Consider the following 17,183-nt stretch of genomic DNA (forward strand, 5'->3'; position numbering starts at 1 on the left):
TCCGGCGATTGGCATATATCGTTCTACCCCCCTCGTGGCTGTAAATTACAATTTGATTTTTTAATTTTTCCATTGCCCACTCCGCTTTCCCAGCGGGAAAAAAGCCATTCGTTATCCCAGCGGTTGACCGCAATTTGCCCTCGTAATTCATTCACCGCGTTGGTGTGGGTGTTTTTTTTTCCATAATTTTTATTGTTCTTTTGATTCAATTTCTATAACTAGTAATATTAAGTGTACAATTATTAAATAGTTTATATTTATACGGGGCTCTTTAGTGGGGACATACATGTACATATACAGACAGACAAGTATATGCCATATGCGCGTGTCCTTCGGATTTCTATACGACTAGACAACTCCTTAAAAACTGCTACGGCTTGATATAGTTTTCGTTTTTATTTTAGCTTTCCTTTTTTTTTTTTTGCCTTAGCTGTTTACAATCTTGATACGTTTCTGGTTTATATATACGATATACGATGGGGAACTGAAAGTGGAACTAGGAGTGACTATATGTTCTTTGGGCTGGCTATTTGGCTTGATTAGTTAGGGTTTCCGCTTCTTACAACTAGATATTTGCTTTTATTTACAAAAACACTTAATTTCTGGTTTTGGGGTCGATCGAACGTAGTTGGCATTTAATCTCAACGCAAATAAATTGGAGATACCCAGCGATTCGGGGCTCCCTTTTTGGTAAATGTAATTATTGTTCTTCAAAAAATTGTATCTTTGGATAGGGGACTCCTCTCTCTAGCTTCTTCTTTTTTCGTATTATTTATCTTTAGTTTAGGCAAACATCTAAAATTATTTATGAATGCTTAGGGCTAGGCTGCCTTTTAGTGTGATTTAAGTTAGAGCTTTTCAATCGATGACATCCTCGTCGTCGTTGTCGTTGTTGTTGTTGTTGTTGTTGTTGCTGTTGGCCAGGGGCGCCTCCATGGGGGATTTATTGCTGCCCTCCAGGCTGTGGTTGCCCTCATCCGGGTGATTGCTATGTGGCAATCCCCCCACCAAACCCAATTCGGAGTGGTCGAGGAGGAGGCTGCTGGCATTGCTGTTGTGCTGCAACATGTTGCCGCCGTGCTGTTGCATCCCGTTCGGCACCCCGGACCCCACCGATCCGCCCGAGAAGTGCTGCAAGTGGTGCTGGTGCTGGTTGAGCAGCGCACCCAGGGCGTTTTCTCAGACCACGTCCGTCACGCCCACTCCGGTGTACTGGCAGGCGGACAGTCCGGCGGAGTTCGATCGGGAGACGGGCGAGGGGGCGGAGTAGGGGCTGCCAAAGCCGGCGGAGGCATGCTGCTTGGCCTTCAGCCGCAGCGTGGCAATGCTGGAGCTCATGCTGCTGCTCATGCACGGCTCGGCGGCGGAGCGGTACATGTACGGATTGGCGGGGGTGGAGTACGGACAGGGGGCGCCCACCGCCCCCACATTGCTGGTGTTGCTCAACGACGAACCCATCGATCCCGGCAGCATCGAGGCATTGTTCATGCTCACCGCCACCCCGCTGGCCCCGGTGTTGAAGCAGTTCACCGAATTCTGGTGATGATTCCCGGCCACCATCGAGCCCAGTGGATTCACCGGCCACGGGAACGGCTTGGTGCCCAGCGGCGAGGGCACCTTGGTCCAGTTGTTGTACGGATAGGAGCTGTACAGCGAGTCGTCCGCGAAGGGCTGCATGAACTGTGTCCCGAATCCGGACTTGAAGTCCGCCGCCGCCACCGCCGCGTTCATCGCATTCCGCTCCCTCTTGCGCCACTTGGCCCGCCGGTTCTTGAACCACACCTGGGGGAGAAAAAATAGAGATTTACCCAATTAGTAATCTGGGATAAATTAACTGGTATATAACTTTAATAAAACAGATTTATTTAATAAGATAGCAGACTAGCAAATTATCCCTTTAAGCCTATAGTAAATCTAAGAATAAGTAAATAATTTTTAATCTTGTAAATAACACATATAACTGAGGAAAATTCCTAGCTTGTCATCCATTCAAAATTATGAGGTAACTTGTGCATTAATGTTTATTAATAAAATATATGTTTATTGAATTCCGAACCAGTTTCCTATATAAAATGGTTTCAAGTTTAATTTGTATTTATATTTTAAAAACAGTAAAAGCAAGCATTTGATTACAAAGCTTTAAATTCTCTTAAAATGAGAGCAACTGCCAGTAAAATCCTAAAAATAAAAGTTGAAGTTGTACTTTATAGCGCGACTTATTTGCAGTTTTTAAGCTGCACAGGCAGCCATTTTCTTTTATAATTTATTACTTGAAAATTTATGTATCTGCCCGGGCGAACGGCAAAACTTCCCCAAAAAGAGCTCCCCCGCAATACGCATGTGCAGTAATTATAAATATACAAATATATACATAAATACTCCCAGTCAGCCGTTGCCGTTGCCGTTGCCTTTTTTAATGGAGAGCTTTATATAAATAAACTCGGCTTGCCACCACCGAAAAGTCTGAGTGCCGTGGGGGAAAAGAAAAGTTGCGAGGGAGCAAAAAATAAATCAAAATTATTTTGCACACAGAAAGTGCACAGAATAAGGCAAAAGAAGATAAAAACAAAATGGCAACTTTGTAATTTATGGCTGAAGTTTGCACAGATACGGATGTTGGGGGCAGACAAAGATACTCGTGCCCAGATACAGATACAAATGACAAAGAGCTGCGCAGACGTTGGCAGCATTTTGATGAGTTTCTTGCTCTCGAGTCCCTGAGCTTTAAGACGTGTACATTTAAGATACATTTGCCAGGAACGCTACTCGTTCACACAGATTGAGCTACAATTTGGTCGGGGCAATTAAAGCTGCAAATTCGAATTTCATGGCTTGTTGCCGCATTGCCACATTGTCCCTAAATCAACGCGCCGGTTGCCGGTTTCCAGTTTGCGGGGTTGCAGATTTATGGCCAATGCAGGTCCGCACCCCTCACTACCTACTAAGTCCTACATATCCTGCGTCCTGTAAATTCCCCAACCCCTGTTAGCCGTGACTAAAATCCGACACGCGTTGATCTATGCAAAAAGTGTTTGTTTTCGCCTGGGAAAACTCAAATTGAGACATTCCGAGCTCCGCTAACAAGTGAAAAACTATGGCCGCGTGCCAGCAAAACAAATTTAGTGCGGCAATTGCCTTAATCTAATTAGTTGCGGCAGTTAATTGAAATCGCATGAGCTGGTCGGGAATGGCAAAAGCGAAAGCGAGAGTTTTCCCATTTTCCTCTTTTTCCCAGGACCTAAATCAAATCCCCTGCTCGAAGGCAATGTGTCAATTTGTCAAGGTACATCGCTCAGCCCCATCATCATCATCATCATCCGAATCTACGGAACCATCAGCATCAGGAGCTCAAGGCTCTCCTGCATCATCAAGGATGCAAAACTAGCGTCATCGATCTCGTCAGCTGTCATTTTCACGTATCATTTAGCAAGTTGCTGAAGTTGCAAAAAAATAAAAATAAAGAAAACCCAGGGAGACGAAAAAATGGAAAATGCTGATGGCAAATTGATGTGCCTGCAGGAAAAAAAGGAAAAACGGGGGACACTGCGCAAAAGTGAAAAAGTGAAATATGAGAGAGTGGCAAAAAAAACAGCGCAATTTTCCACTCAACGGGGCAGAGTCCTGTGGAAAATCCTAATTGGTTTTGATGAAAGCATCAATGCCACTCGACGGCAAGTCCTGCAACGCTTCATCAGGTAAATTGTGGACACAGAAAAAGCAAGCAAACGACGTCAAATATGAGTGGCCAAAAAGTAACCATGTGGCAGAAGTTAGGGCCTCATTTTTTGTGCGGGCTCTTCCATGATTGATGGCCGCAAATTGCAGCTAAATACGTTTTTTATTTGCCGAATGTGTGAAATGGGACGGGGCTCTCATTTCCGGGGTTCTTCTCTACCGGCTGATAGCTGTGCCCAAGTGAAAATCACCAGATAACATCGATACGTGAACTACTCCACGCAGCGCTGTCTCTTTGTGTGTTTAACTGTCTGCATGACTACACAGATATATTACTATACTCCAGTCAGAGGGCCAGTATTAATTGGTGGTCCGATGATCGACTGCAGCTGCTGATATGGGCACATATGTGCACAATAAAGTAGCCTAATCATGGCTATTACACAAATAAACAAAGTCAAAAGGTCGGGAAAGTTTCCACAGACTAGGCTTTGCCAAAATATTGCTGCCAACTTCTTTGAAAGGAATTTCATATCATTTTTATAACTCTAAATTCAAATGATCATATTTAAAACTCTATATTTGTTAAGGGTTTCTCTTACTTTAATTTAATTTTTAATGAGATTAAATAGTCTGGAATATTTAATCGGTCACTTCAGTTGAATAAATTCCCCATTTTAACCCTTATGTTTTTATATAGATATACTAATTTTAATTTGTTCGCAATTTTAAACACATAAAAAAATATGTTCAATACAATAAGCCCATAAAAAACCTCTTCCATTGTTTATAAAAAAGTTAAAATTGTTTTGTGTTTCCCTCCCTTTTGCAGGAAACCCCCTTGCACTTATCCACTACATTGAGCCATTGTAACTGCAATCATCCCAGCATATTGTGGCTCCTTTGTGGCCGCTTTCAATGGCTTTTTTATACACTTTCAGCGATTGGCAAATGCTGTTCCCATTTCCGGGCCATTGGCGACACCTGACCATAAAAAGGAACTCACAAAAAAGAGTCAATACAAGCCGATGGCCCCTGCATCCCAATTCGATTCTATTTTCGATTGAGGGCAGCGACAAATGCTTTTATGGGCCTTGTTTTTGCCAGTCTTTGGCTGGTAATTGAATTAAAAAGTGAGTTCCATTTTGACACATTAAAAAGTGGATGGGAATGGGAGAACGGGGAGACAATGAAACAGACGGGGCGAACATATTGCCATAATTGCCGGCGCATGTAAATCCCCGGATTAGTAGCTATCAGGGCCCGAAGAAACAGAAAATGAAACTGAAACAGAAGCAACTCTCCCTCAGACGGGGCTGCTCTTTTTTGACAGTTTAAAGCCCGGCCAGATTTATACGGCCCAGCCCGGTACGGAGTTGCACTGCTCCGTAATCCTTTTGTATATTTGATAAATTTTATTGCCTTCGCTATTACAATGGGCATCCGAAGTCAAAGTCAAATGTGAGCCACCCCTTGGACGCAGTCAAAGGCATGATCGCGATCATCATTAATTCGTGTGCGGTTTTCTAATTCATTAAACAACCCTCGGCGAGCGATGACAAATAGTCCGGGCATTGTTTTGCATTTTGGGTAGGGTGGAAAAGTCGGAAAAGTGAGCAACCGTTTTGTCATCATCATATAATGGACCATAAAACAAACTGTATCAATATTTTATGCATTTAGCTGCTTTATGCGAGGAACACATGTTTAGATTGACATCATTCCCGGCTCCTTTCCCCCTGTCACTTTGGGCCGCAGCTAATTTCTTTATAAATGTTGTCAAGTGCACGGGGGAGTTACATCCAGATCCAGAGATTTTCTGGGCATATGCGCGAGTCCAGGGTGTGAAAATTTGCATAGGAAAACCATGAACTATTTGCCTTTCCTCGCAGATGTTCGCCCTTTCGCCGACTAATTGCACCTCGATGATAACTCCCATGGCCTGCTGCTCAACCACTTCTAAATGTACAATTAATGCCACGCCGATGTCGCCATACGTCCAATGACAATGATCGCAAACCCGATCACCATCAGCGATCGCCGATCATCGATCATTTGTCTATCATATCTTCTGGCTGTCTGCTGATTGTCTTTCCATCCTGACCGACTGTCACGCCGAATGGAAATGGAAGTGGAAATGGAAATAGATACAGATACAGATATCTTCGATATCAGGAGAGTATTTGCCGCTTGGCGCCACAACTCCAATTGTTTACCCAACTAACTATCGTGTTTACAAACAATTACAACTGTTGTGTGGCCAAGATATCTTTTACAACTCCGGGCCCCTGTTATTAGTTGTTCTTCCACATTACGCATAGACTATCAAAGAAAAGAGGGTTTTTAAGAATAAAGTGTATTTTAGGTATTTTTATCTTTCTAAATATTTTAGTAGAAAAAGATCGGAGTAGAAGAAAAAGAAGTCTGTTTGCTATAGTTTAATATTCAATCCTTTAAACATTTTTTTAAAATTCATTTTGGTGTGGACTTCTATTGCCGAATATATCTCTATTCTAAGAAAGTAAAGATGGGTATTTTCTATACCATTTAAATAAATGTTGATGATTTTCATTTTATTTAAAGTGTAAAATGGTATGGGTTTAAAAAATGTATGTATGTCCCAAAATATTATCTATTAGGCATAGAACATTATATTGTTCCCATATTTAATTTATACTCTAACCAAGTTCTCTACGATACAATATACCTCGCTAGCTAAATACCAGTGGACAACTATTGTATCTCGGACATGGACAAGTCTGGCCCATGTCAATAGAATGGATATTGAGCAAACACTCCGATTCCGCGCATTCGATGCAGTTCAGTTGAGGTCGGCCGTTCGATAAGCCCGCGGTTTACAAACAGCAAATGCTGCAAACGTTGCCAACTGCAGTTTTAGCTGCGGCAATTTATGGCAACACCATACCACACCATGCTACGCCACGCCCCTTTGCCCCCAATACCGCCCATAAATCGACGGTGGAGCAGGGAAATCGGTTCTTCTTTTTTCGGGACGAGTATTGGCCGTATTGGGGTTTAAGCCAACGCCAAACGAGGCGACATATTTACGAGTCTGTGCGGCTGCATTGCGGTCGCGACTCCTGCGGTCCGTAATATAATTGGGCCCGGACTATAATGGCCGCATAATGTGGCCGGACTGGCCAGGATTCGGCGTTTGTTTGCCGTTTGCGGCTTGGTTGGCAATTAATTCGAGCATCAGCGCGGTAATGTTGGTGCAAAGTCCGCGGAAGGGGTGGAAATATGCCCAGCATAATACAAATGCTTTAGAAATTTTACTTCAAGAACTAAACTTGGCATAATATGATTTCCTATAAATAACTATATTATAATATTGATTTCTAAATGTTTGTCCATTTCACACAATGGTTTTCTGTGTTATTCAAACCTAGTTATAATCACTGTAGGCTTTAATATCTTGCAATGAAGTATATCGAGCTTTATATAGAAACTTTGGATATCAAAATAAAAAGATCTAAATACTAATACGATGTTATTCTCTGAGTGCACTCACCCTAACTCGAGCCTCTGTAAGATTGGTCCACATGGCGATCTCCTCGCGGGTGGACATGTCCGGATATCTGTTCCGGCTGAAGGTGTGCTCCAGTTCCTGGAGCTGCTGCGAGGTGAAGTGCGTCCTCTGGCGCCTCTGCCGCTTGTTCTTCTTGTCATTCTTAGGTTCCTCACCACTGGTGGTCATCGGCTCATCGTGTCCGGAACTTGATATGTTCTCTGTCTTGATCGTGGTCTCGTTTACACTGCGATTGCCTGTGTGGAAAACAAGATTTGCTATTAGTTTTAATGGCAATAAAAGCTAATTGAACAATTTACTTTAATTGGACATTAATGTCTACAAAATATAACTATAAATCTCTTTTGCATCTTGGTCATAATCTTCTTATATATATTTCTATACAAAATATGTTATGAAAGCCTTTGAACAAAGATATAGAATTTTAGGATTGTGTTAGCTGACGGTTGCCTAATATGTTTGCCCAGCAGGCTAAGCTATTTTATGCCCTCTGTCTGGGTTTACTTGGGTTAGCGGTTTGATAAGCGCGAAGGGGAAAGGTCTCCTGAGCGGCTTCTGATTTCTGGCGTCATCGGAGCACCGTTACTAATTGCCATGCAACCTTCAGGCGTCGCCAGCAAACAACAACCACCCACCACCCCCACAAACTTCAAAGGCGGACCGCCGGCAAACAGATTTATAACCAGTTAATGTATGTTCCCGAATGTCATCGATCATGCGGCGTGCTTTTTGTGTTTTGTATGTTTTGTAGGGCCCAGAAACCGAGACCGAAACCGAAACTGCCGAAAACTTAATCAAATAAACTAAATTACTGCCCCTGTGAAATATCATTTTCGTTCGGCTCCATTCTCACTTTCTGTCGCTGTCGTCGTGAGGTCGCAAATCAAAGGCAGTCTAATCGAAAACTAAACGGACCAGGGCGAGTAAATTTCGCCGACAAAGGTGGAATCGTTGGCCACGCTTTCCGAAATTATTATAAATTATGTTCCTTATCGATGGGGCCCCCGGTGATAACGGATACGGGCTGGGAATAGTGTTTTTTTTAGGCCCGGATGGCGGTTACGGCCAGTGGTACTCCTACTCACCATCTTTGCGATCCCGACTCCGGTTCGTTAACGTGGATGTCGATGACGTCTGAAAGTTGTTCAAGTGGGTGCTATCCAAACTATTTGCTACGGCGGTCATGGAGCTATGACTATCACGGAAATCGCCGGTTTCGGCCCAAACTGAAAAGAACAAGCCAGCGCAGGCAAGAGAAAATTACAAAAAAATTTATGTTTTAACAGAAGTTTGTTAAGAGCCCAAAAATATATAGCAGTCCTAGCTTTGACTATGATTATTATACTATGACTATTACTATACTAAACTTATTTACTTATCCTATCTTGATCTCATCCAAAAACTTAAATCCCACAAATGCAAAGCGATTTGAACAATATCTTTTAAACGGGTTATCATTTTTTTAAACATTTTGATCTTGTAAAACTCCTCAAGCAATCATCCAATTTTTTACATTTAGTCATTTAGAACTTAAAAGAAACCCAATTTCAAAATATTTAAATGTATTTCACGCCTGTGAAAGCCTCAAGCCATTAAAAAACTTCTCACATCCCTAACTCTCCAATTTCCGGGGAAATCCCGAGAAAAGAGGAGCCCGTTAAGGAGCTCATAAAAGGATTTATGACACCGCAGCCTGAAATGGGCTCTTGGTTAGCCCTATTAAAGTGCGGATTGCTCCTGGAGGAGGCCAACTTCATTGTTTCCAGGGGCAAGATTATAAAAACTTCAGTTCGTGCTTAAAGAGTTGCCATGGGGAAAGTTAATCGAGTGAATCGCCCTGTACTTTTGGACCCATAAATCTACCGGCGCCAAATGAGTCAAGTAATTTGCTGCCGGGCCACATTATAATTGCCGTAGTTAGTCACGCCTATTTTGATATTAATTAGTCAGCCAATGACTTGATTTCCCCCATTTCCAATTTCGTCACAGATTTATGGCCGTAGCAATTGATTTCTGGGGGTTTTCCGGCGAAGACGAAGGTGTGCACCCATATGGTCCCGAGGTCCCGACTTCCTCCTAAATCTTCTGGACGCACTTCCTTTGCATACCGCTGGTAATTTATGGCCTTCTCACATGCTGTCATTTTAATGTGGTTTTTAAAGTGCCAGTGCGTAAAGGAAACACCCGCGGAGACATTTGAAACAATTAGCCATCCTCTCTTTTGGGGAAGGGGAAGTGGGGGCTTGGGTACCCCTAGGAGTCACAAATGTCATCCCCTTTGGAAGTGGCCCATGGCTCAATTAGTTTATTGCCAGTTGCATAATTTATGCCGCCGAAAACAGCCTCACATGCCGTTGAAAATTCCAATTTCTCCGTGAAAAGTATTTTTATGGCCTCTAATGAGTGCGTTTTGGGGTAATTAAAATTTCATTGCTTTATTATGAGCGCGTGGATGTTGGGTGGAAATTCTCTAAACAAACATAGTAGCGGGGTTAATTTTTAATATGATTGTTTTGTCAAGATTGATCAAGTCATACTATATTTTAATCTTCTTTAAATATTGAAAAATACAACTTAAAATAGAGAAAATTTGTTGTTCTCTTCGATTTAAGATAATTCAAATGAATAAGAAGGAATAATTTTCGAAATGTCGGAGTTAATTGTAAATTTTTTAATTCACTTTAGCTATAAGGTGCATCTTATATCTTTATCCCCAAATTGTTATATGAGACGGTTCTTCTCGCATCAATTCCTCTACATCCTCATTTCCACTTTCATTTTTTAGTGAACGCCTCATTGCAACCTTTGATTTTGAAGACACAGCTGAATGAATCTTAATAGATAGTCGCTGCTCCAAATCCCAAATCCGATTTCCGACCTGAGTTAAATGGGTCGTCATCGCCCATTCTTTGTATCGTAAAAATATTTTCCCAACGACACGCTCTAAAAACAAAAAGCGAGAAAAAAAAATACTGAGAATTTGGAAAAAACGCAGCGAAAATCACGTAGCACGGCGATTTTTATTTGTGTAAATATTTCCCGAACATTTTGGCCAGCGACTAATTTGAGTTTGATTTTCCTGCATTGGCTGGTGTGTTTTTGTTTTCCCGCCTGACAGGTCGGAAAAATTGTCGTCGTCTGTCAGCTGGCGGTGACATTTGTCGACCAGTTGTCGCCCGAGTTTTACAATGTTTTCAAGGTTTTGTGAGTGGGTATCGAATTTGGATGAGTGGCAAGTGTCAATAGAGGTGGGCGTTGCTTGTCGGGAGCGTTTTGCACATGTCAAGAGTTTCAGTTCTGTGCTATGTGTTATGTGTTATGTGTTTTGTGACAACAAGTGTCGGCGTCACTTTCGCTTTTCCGAGTTTGCCGAGTTTTCCGAATTTCCCAAATCACCTCGACGGCCATTTTGCAGTGGCATTTAGCCGCTGAGCAAACAAATGAGCAATGGGATATTTATTTGACTTGGCGACTATTGTGATGGGCCCAAACAAAAGTCAAAGGCAAACACTCCCCGAGGGGCGGGCACAATTAATCAAGCGAGGGTTGCCCGAATGAAACTGCACAAAAATTCGAAAATGATTCGTATTTTTTTGCCTTGGCCCTAAGCATCCTGCACACATACGTACGCCTCATTCATAGACAGATTTCCACATAAAAACTTTTGACACACGACACGGCAGCCGGAGCAATAAATTACCAGGCAACGGAGACGCAGACGGAGACTGTCAGGAGGAAACCTCAGCAGTCGGGAGGAAAACCTCACCAGACCAAAACAAACAAAAATATAAAAGGACGAGCCAACAAAAGGACATGCCCCGCAAAAAGGGAGGAAAATGGGAAAAGGAAAATGTCAAGCATAAGCAACGTTTAGTTGGTGACCAAAAACAAACGATTAATGTGACAGTTGAAAGGGGATTGGGATCGGGATTGGGTTCTGGGATTGGAATTGAGATTGGAATTGGAAATGGGACGAGCACTAGGAGTTGCTTTTATTGTAAACCACTCGCTGGGCCACCAAAGGGTTAAACACTTGCGGTGCTCCCTCCACCGCAAATAAAAATATTTTTCCAATTTCATGCCACATTTGCCGCCGAGGTGTTGATGTCCGTGGAAATTGTTGGCCATATGCCGCAAAATAAGTCGCAGAAGAGCAACCCTCACTGCAAATTAGCCTAATTCGGAGTCATGAAAATTAGGCAATGGCTGGCAAGTTAATTTTTATGTCTCGCAGGACTAATCCTTTGGTCGAGACAATGGCCCCTGGCCATATGTTATGGCCCTATAATGAGCTCCGGGCACTTGACCGACCGGAGCAAAGTCGCATAAAAATCTCGGAAATCACATTGACATGTCCCAAGAATGGAGAGCAACCCTTGGCCAAATGGCCGAAGTCCTGGCCAAAACCCCGGACTCATTAGTCGAGGCTGCAGATAAGACAAAAGGGAGAGCCGAATCCCCCCCAAAAAAGGGCAGGACTTTGTTTTTCTGTCCAGACTAGATTCCCCCTTCTTTTTGGCTTGTAGTTTTCCACTGCAATGACTTTGGCCAGTAATTTGCCCGACTGTCAGCTCGAATTCCTTTCCTGCCATTGGGTCAGCCAACAAAAACCGGCCAAAGGACCAAAACCAAAAGGATCTGGGAGTCCTGTCTGCCGGACAAGTTTGTTTCCTCAGATAATCTCTAATGCGACATTTTTACGAAATTGCACGATGCCCGGATAATGAGAAAAGAGGCGGAAAAGCGGAGAGAGAATGAAGTTTTCCCGACGAACTTCTGCAACGAGGTAATTGCTTAGAGGAAAATGGGGAGCGGCGAGGATTGGGGATGGTGATTGAGGGTTGTGGATTCCGCATTCTGGATTGTGGCCGTGGCTGGTTGCCATAATGACAATATAATTTATATAAACGAAATCAGTGCCAGCGAAGAGGAAACGTACAGATAGAGCTGTGCAGCTGGATTGATAAATGGCAAATTCTGCGGTAGTTACATTGCCATATAGAGCACAGTGGGGCAAAAGTCTTACAGTTAAGGCATGAACAAGTGTCTAAATTGAATTACTTGAATTGGATTGGATGGACAATAATCACAAATATTTTTAAATATTTTTCTTGTTATGAAAAAACAAAAGAATAAATAGATATTTGCTAAAGAAAAGAAAAGAGCTGTCTTAAAAAAAATTTTAACTATTTTAATATTTTTAAAAAATATAAGCTTGTAAAACTATTCTTTTTAGTTTCTTTTTTTCTTTATTTTACTTTCGATAAGCCACAGTGCCGTGATTTTCCCGAGCGGTCAGCAAGTGCACTTTATATGCCATTCGGGGTGATTGCATTGCCAATTCGACTGTGATCCTTGTATTCGCCAGTTTGCGATGACATATGTGAGCAATTTCGCAGAGATTTGCGGGCAATGCACTAGCTGTTTGTCCCGCAGGATAAGGTCCTTTAAGGCTTTAAGAGGCGAAACAGGGAGCCCGTGCAGAAAAATCGATAAAAGGTATTTATATTCATAAAGACCAGGCCTGACAAATACAGGCGTTGGTGCGGAATTTAAAGTAGCCCGGCTGTCCTGAAGGACCCCTCCCCGTTTCGTGTGTATCTCCTGGATTTCTCGCAAGACGGGACTCTTCGTCTGGGAGCATTGTTTATGTTGTTCTGTTGTGTTTTTTTTTTTTTTGGTTTTTGTTTTTAGAGCTCGGCTAGCTGCACGTGCCATTAACACTTAGTGGGAAGATGGGCATATACACTCGTGTAGACACAACAGATAACAGCACGATTTCACCAGAAACTCAAAGGCGAACCCAAAACAGAAACTGAAGCACTCTGGTAATTTCATAATTTTATCAACGGCATCAGCCACAAACATTGTCATGGGCAAATAGTTTTCCATCTCGTATCTGTGGCAACAACTTGGCAAACAAGCTAAGGACTAGCTCTGGCTGGCAATAAAAAATAGAAACAAAAAAGAAATAGAAATAAAAACAACATTCTATTATTTGCCGAGCAACCAAAAAAGAAATGTAAACTGCTCTGATTTGGTTTCAGTTTCGGTTTCGGTTTCGTTTCGGGTTCTGTTTGGTTTGCCTGGGGCAAATAGATGTAGATGCCAGTGGATATATGTTGATATAGTCACTGATACAGCCGAGATAATTCCCTAATTGCCGCGATGGTGAAATATGAAATACAAAGTCGAAGGGACAAGGTCGGTTTTCCCAGCTGCTGACAACATAACTTAGGCGACAATCTCGAGCTATTAAAGAGTTGCGTGTTTACCAATAAAAATCTTTCCCCGTCGGGCTAAATTAGTGTAAAACGTGAACTTGAAATCCTTTGAGCACCGCCAGCGAAATAAAAACACGCACCGAAGCCATAAAATCATCTCCCGAAAATAAAACGAAAGAGTCGAAACTAAAAGGTGGAACACTGGCCATAAAAAAGTGCAATCGTTAAAAATTATTACCTCCGCCGCACATATAAATGCACATAAATAAATATCTATAAAAGAATGGCCGGTGTGGGTGTTTGTATGTAGACCATTAAATTGCACTGCAATTCCTGGAGTCTGATGAAAATCCAGCCGGCATCAGGACCAGAATCACGTTGCGTGGCCATTATTTAAACAAGAGCGTAAACAATAACGACAACAACGCAAGGAACATAGGGTGAAAACCGGGGGAAAGCTGGGGAAAACAGGCGGACAGGAGTGGAAATTTGTGGCTAGGAGCTGTTAACGTGGCCCGCACCTGCAGCTACGAATATCTACGTGTTTGTACGGGTGTCAAAGGATAACTGCAGTCGTGCATATTTTAAATGCTCACCATTTTTGTGCTAAATTGTTTTGGCACGCAAATAAATGGCAGGACATCTGTGGCCATGGGTTCACCTAGGTTCAGTTTGGTTCTTTTCGGGCATTTCGGGATGCAGACAAGTGCAAAGTTTGCCTGGGGATGTTAACCCCGAAGGGCCAGAGTTGAGATGACAGGGCGACAGCCAACAAATCTCTAGGCGAGGGCAGACAAATCTCTTATGCAAATGGAAATTTTGTAGGAAGGTTCTTGTAGGAAAGGATCTTAAACTTTTTAAAAATTGTATTAAAAAGCATCATATATATTTTGACGACTTCACCTGCTTTTTTACATTTTTATATTACTTTTAGATTTTTAATAATTATGGCTGATTATATTCATTTTATTTGGTAAACAAATAAGTGGGGCTATCAAAAATAAGAAAGATATTTGAATTTCACACTGAAGAAATCTTCCTTCCTTCAATCTATCTATAAACCTTCGTCCAACAGGTTCGCTGCTCAATTGGAGTGCCTGACTTCTTCCCAAAATCTTCCCCAGAACCAATTGAATTGTCTTCTCCAGCACTTGAAGCTGTGGCATTGCACACTTGACTGCCTCACATCCCAATCCCAAATACAATCCAATCGGGCTACAGCATCCTCCTAAGAGTCCAAATTCCCATAACAATTAGAGCAATCGGAACAACAAACACTTGACTACAATGCACATATCGAATACCCAAGGGAAACTTCCAAGGGGAAGTGGAAAATGAGCAGGGTAGAGTGTTGCTTTCGGCACTACGCCAGAAGGGTGCTCAATTAGCCGTGACATGCGCACAAAATTGAAATTTGTTTAGTTATATCTCCCAACTCCTGTTTTTTTTTTTTTGTATTTTGGGTTGTTCCCTTTGTAACGCTTTTGTGGAGATTATGCGCTAATGATTGCACAATGATTATGAATATGCATGAGGGGCAAATGCGGAGCGACAAGTGGCCAAGGGAGTGAGCTTTTGGCACGGAGCGTGAATGATGGCCAAAACGAATCGCATATTGAAATGACAACAGCTGCCTCTGACAGAGGCAACACAAAAAAAACAAATAGAAACAAAAACACAGGGCGAACCCACAAAAGTGCCATGAATAGCAATGAGAATGTGGACACTTGTTGATGTTTTGGATCGAAGGGGATCTCTTTTAGTAGGGCCCCACGAGAGAACATCTTTTATACTGAGTTATGAGCCCACTAATTAGCTGTCAATGCGTGAGATGCCACTCACAAATTTCACTACAAATTGCCCAAGAAATTGTCAGCTATTATACTAAAGGAAAATATAGTTTCTAAGGCCGGAAAAAATCTCCTCAAAAGGGAACTGATCAAAAGAAAATCTTTGCCCTAAAAAGATATTAGTTTTTCAATCTCATTCTATTTCTTTCTTTACAGTTTATTGAAGAATTTCTTGCAAATACTATGAAATAAAACTAATGGACTTCATATTTCAAAGAAATATAACTTATATTCAATAAATATGAATTAAGATAGAAAATTATTGTCTGCATATAATTTGTTTTCATTTTGTTATATTAGGTTTACAAATTATAAAAAAAAATTTATATTACTATTTAAATGTTCTTATAATATTGTTTTCAGTTAAATCAAGTAAAGTGAAAGAAACTGATTATTTAAATGCTATTTTTTGATTGGTAAGCTATATTTAATCTTGTTTTAGGGATTCCTAAATAATCATGTCCATGTTAGGAACCCTATTTTCCCTAACTAGGTAAAGATCCCTCCCTGGATTATTCGATACTTACTTCGGAGTTTCTCGAGCGGCTCGTGTTTGGGCGTGTGCGGCGGCACCACCGCGTGGTGCGGGTGCTGCGAGTAGCCACCCACCAGGTCCTGCCCCGCGGAGTGGTGCAAGTGGCTCAGGCTGCTGATGGGCATCAGGCTCGAGATGGCGGGTGAGATGCTGACCGACGAACTGGAGTCGTGCAGGCTGTGGTGGCTGTGCAGGTGCTCCGTGCCCGAGGTGCTACTCCCTCCTCCGTTCACCGTGGAGCTGCCGGTGCTGCCGCTGCTCAGGGCCGTGCTCGTGGTGGTGGCACTCTCCGCCGATCCCGCCGATCCTGCTCCATTCGCCGTCCCGGCACTCACCAGATCCTGCAGACACAGGCCCGTGGACTCCGCCGACATGGCCTCCAGTCCGTTGAGGGCACCGCTGACCACTCCACCGCCCCCGTTGGTCAGGCCACCGGGTCCCAGGGCGGTGGCCGAACTGGTGACCACGCCCACTCCCAGGCCGCCGCCCCCGCCGCAACCGCCGACGGCGGAGGAGCGGTCCATGCCTAGATACGTGGGGAAAATGGTGGAGAAGCTCTGCTGCTGGTGGTGGTGGTGGTGCAGCGCCGACTGCTGGTGCGCCGGGTGGGCGGGGTGCGCGGGGTGCAGCGGCGGCAGGTGGTGGTCCCTCCCCGTGAACTTCGTCGTGACGACGTCCTTGAAGTGCTGCAGGAAAGTCGTCGTCTTGAGGCCGGTATCTTCCAACTGTGGTGAAAGCAAATCCAAGATGCAGCCGTTGCCAGAGCCCGTAAAGCTGGAATACAGAAAGGTAAAGTAAATTAGTACTCTGATGATTATTATACAATTATATAAATCGTTATGTTCATATATTAGCTTAAGATATAATACTTAATGGTTGTTTCTTATTATTCATTCGACTTAACTATTTCTTTGGTATACCTATTTGCAGTAGCTATTTGATTTGCAACGGTTAGCTACCATTTAGCACTTCAATTTTGTTAGGTAGGCAATTAAATGATTAAGCATTACAAATTATATAAAGCCTGCAAACAGCTAAAACGTAATATTCTTTATTTCTTCTTTGATCTTGAAGTGGTTTTATTTTATTGTCCTTTTCTTTAAAGTCAATAAATAAAATATAGGATACTTAGATCGGATATTCAATTATGAACTCGTTAGTAATGCATATTATCAAATTACGATTGAATATTAATATGACTTTTTGGGATTATGTGAAATTTGTATCTATTATGCGGCTATACATTCAAAATAATTTTCATTGTATTTAAATTCTCTAAAATATAATAAAAGTCTTGTGGTTAAACTATTATTGTGATTTTTTGGTGTTCCATGAGTGCAATTAAGTTG

The 17,183-nt window shown here is 42.4% G+C and overlaps 2 protein-coding genes across 4 annotated transcripts; both read right to left on the reverse strand.

Moving 5' to 3' along the window:
• Window positions 1–171: 171 nt before the first annotated feature.
• Window positions 172–1,180, reverse strand: LOC108041927 (uncharacterized transmembrane protein DDB_G0281039-like). The gene has a single exon (XM_017119990.2). It carries the CDS (start codon window positions 1,087–1,089, stop codon window positions 859–861), a length of 231 nt encoding a protein of 76 aa, XP_016975479.1. The 5' UTR covers window positions 1,090–1,180; the 3' UTR covers window positions 172–858.
• Window positions 1,180–16,452, reverse strand: LOC108041925 (pituitary homeobox homolog Ptx1). 3 transcript variants are annotated; one of them, XM_017119987.2, is made up of 4 exons: window positions 15,827–16,448; window positions 8,311–8,466; window positions 7,208–7,461; window positions 1,180–1,782 (listed from the first exon to the last, which is right to left on the reverse strand). In XM_017119987.2, the coding sequence occupies exons 1-4, from the start codon at window positions 16,356–16,358 to the stop codon at window positions 1,180–1,182; spliced, it is 1,545 nt and encodes a 514-aa protein (XP_016975476.1). In that variant the 5' UTR covers window positions 16,359–16,448. The 3 variants fall into 3 exon arrangements, with proteins under 3 accessions (XP_016975476.1, XP_016975477.1, XP_016975478.1); XM_017119988.2 differs by having other exon boundaries at window positions 8,311–8,451; window positions 15,827–16,446; XM_017119989.2 differs by lacking the exon at window positions 8,311–8,466 and having other exon boundaries at window positions 15,827–16,452.
• Window positions 16,453–17,183: the final 731 nt, after the last annotated feature.

This window comes from Drosophila rhopaloa, unplaced genomic scaffold (genome assembly GCF_018152115.1).
Source record: "Drosophila rhopaloa isolate 14029-0021.01 unplaced genomic scaffold, ASM1815211v1 contig_167, whole genome shotgun sequence".
Taxonomy (NCBI): Eukaryota; Metazoa; Arthropoda; class Insecta; order Diptera; family Drosophilidae; genus Drosophila; species Drosophila rhopaloa.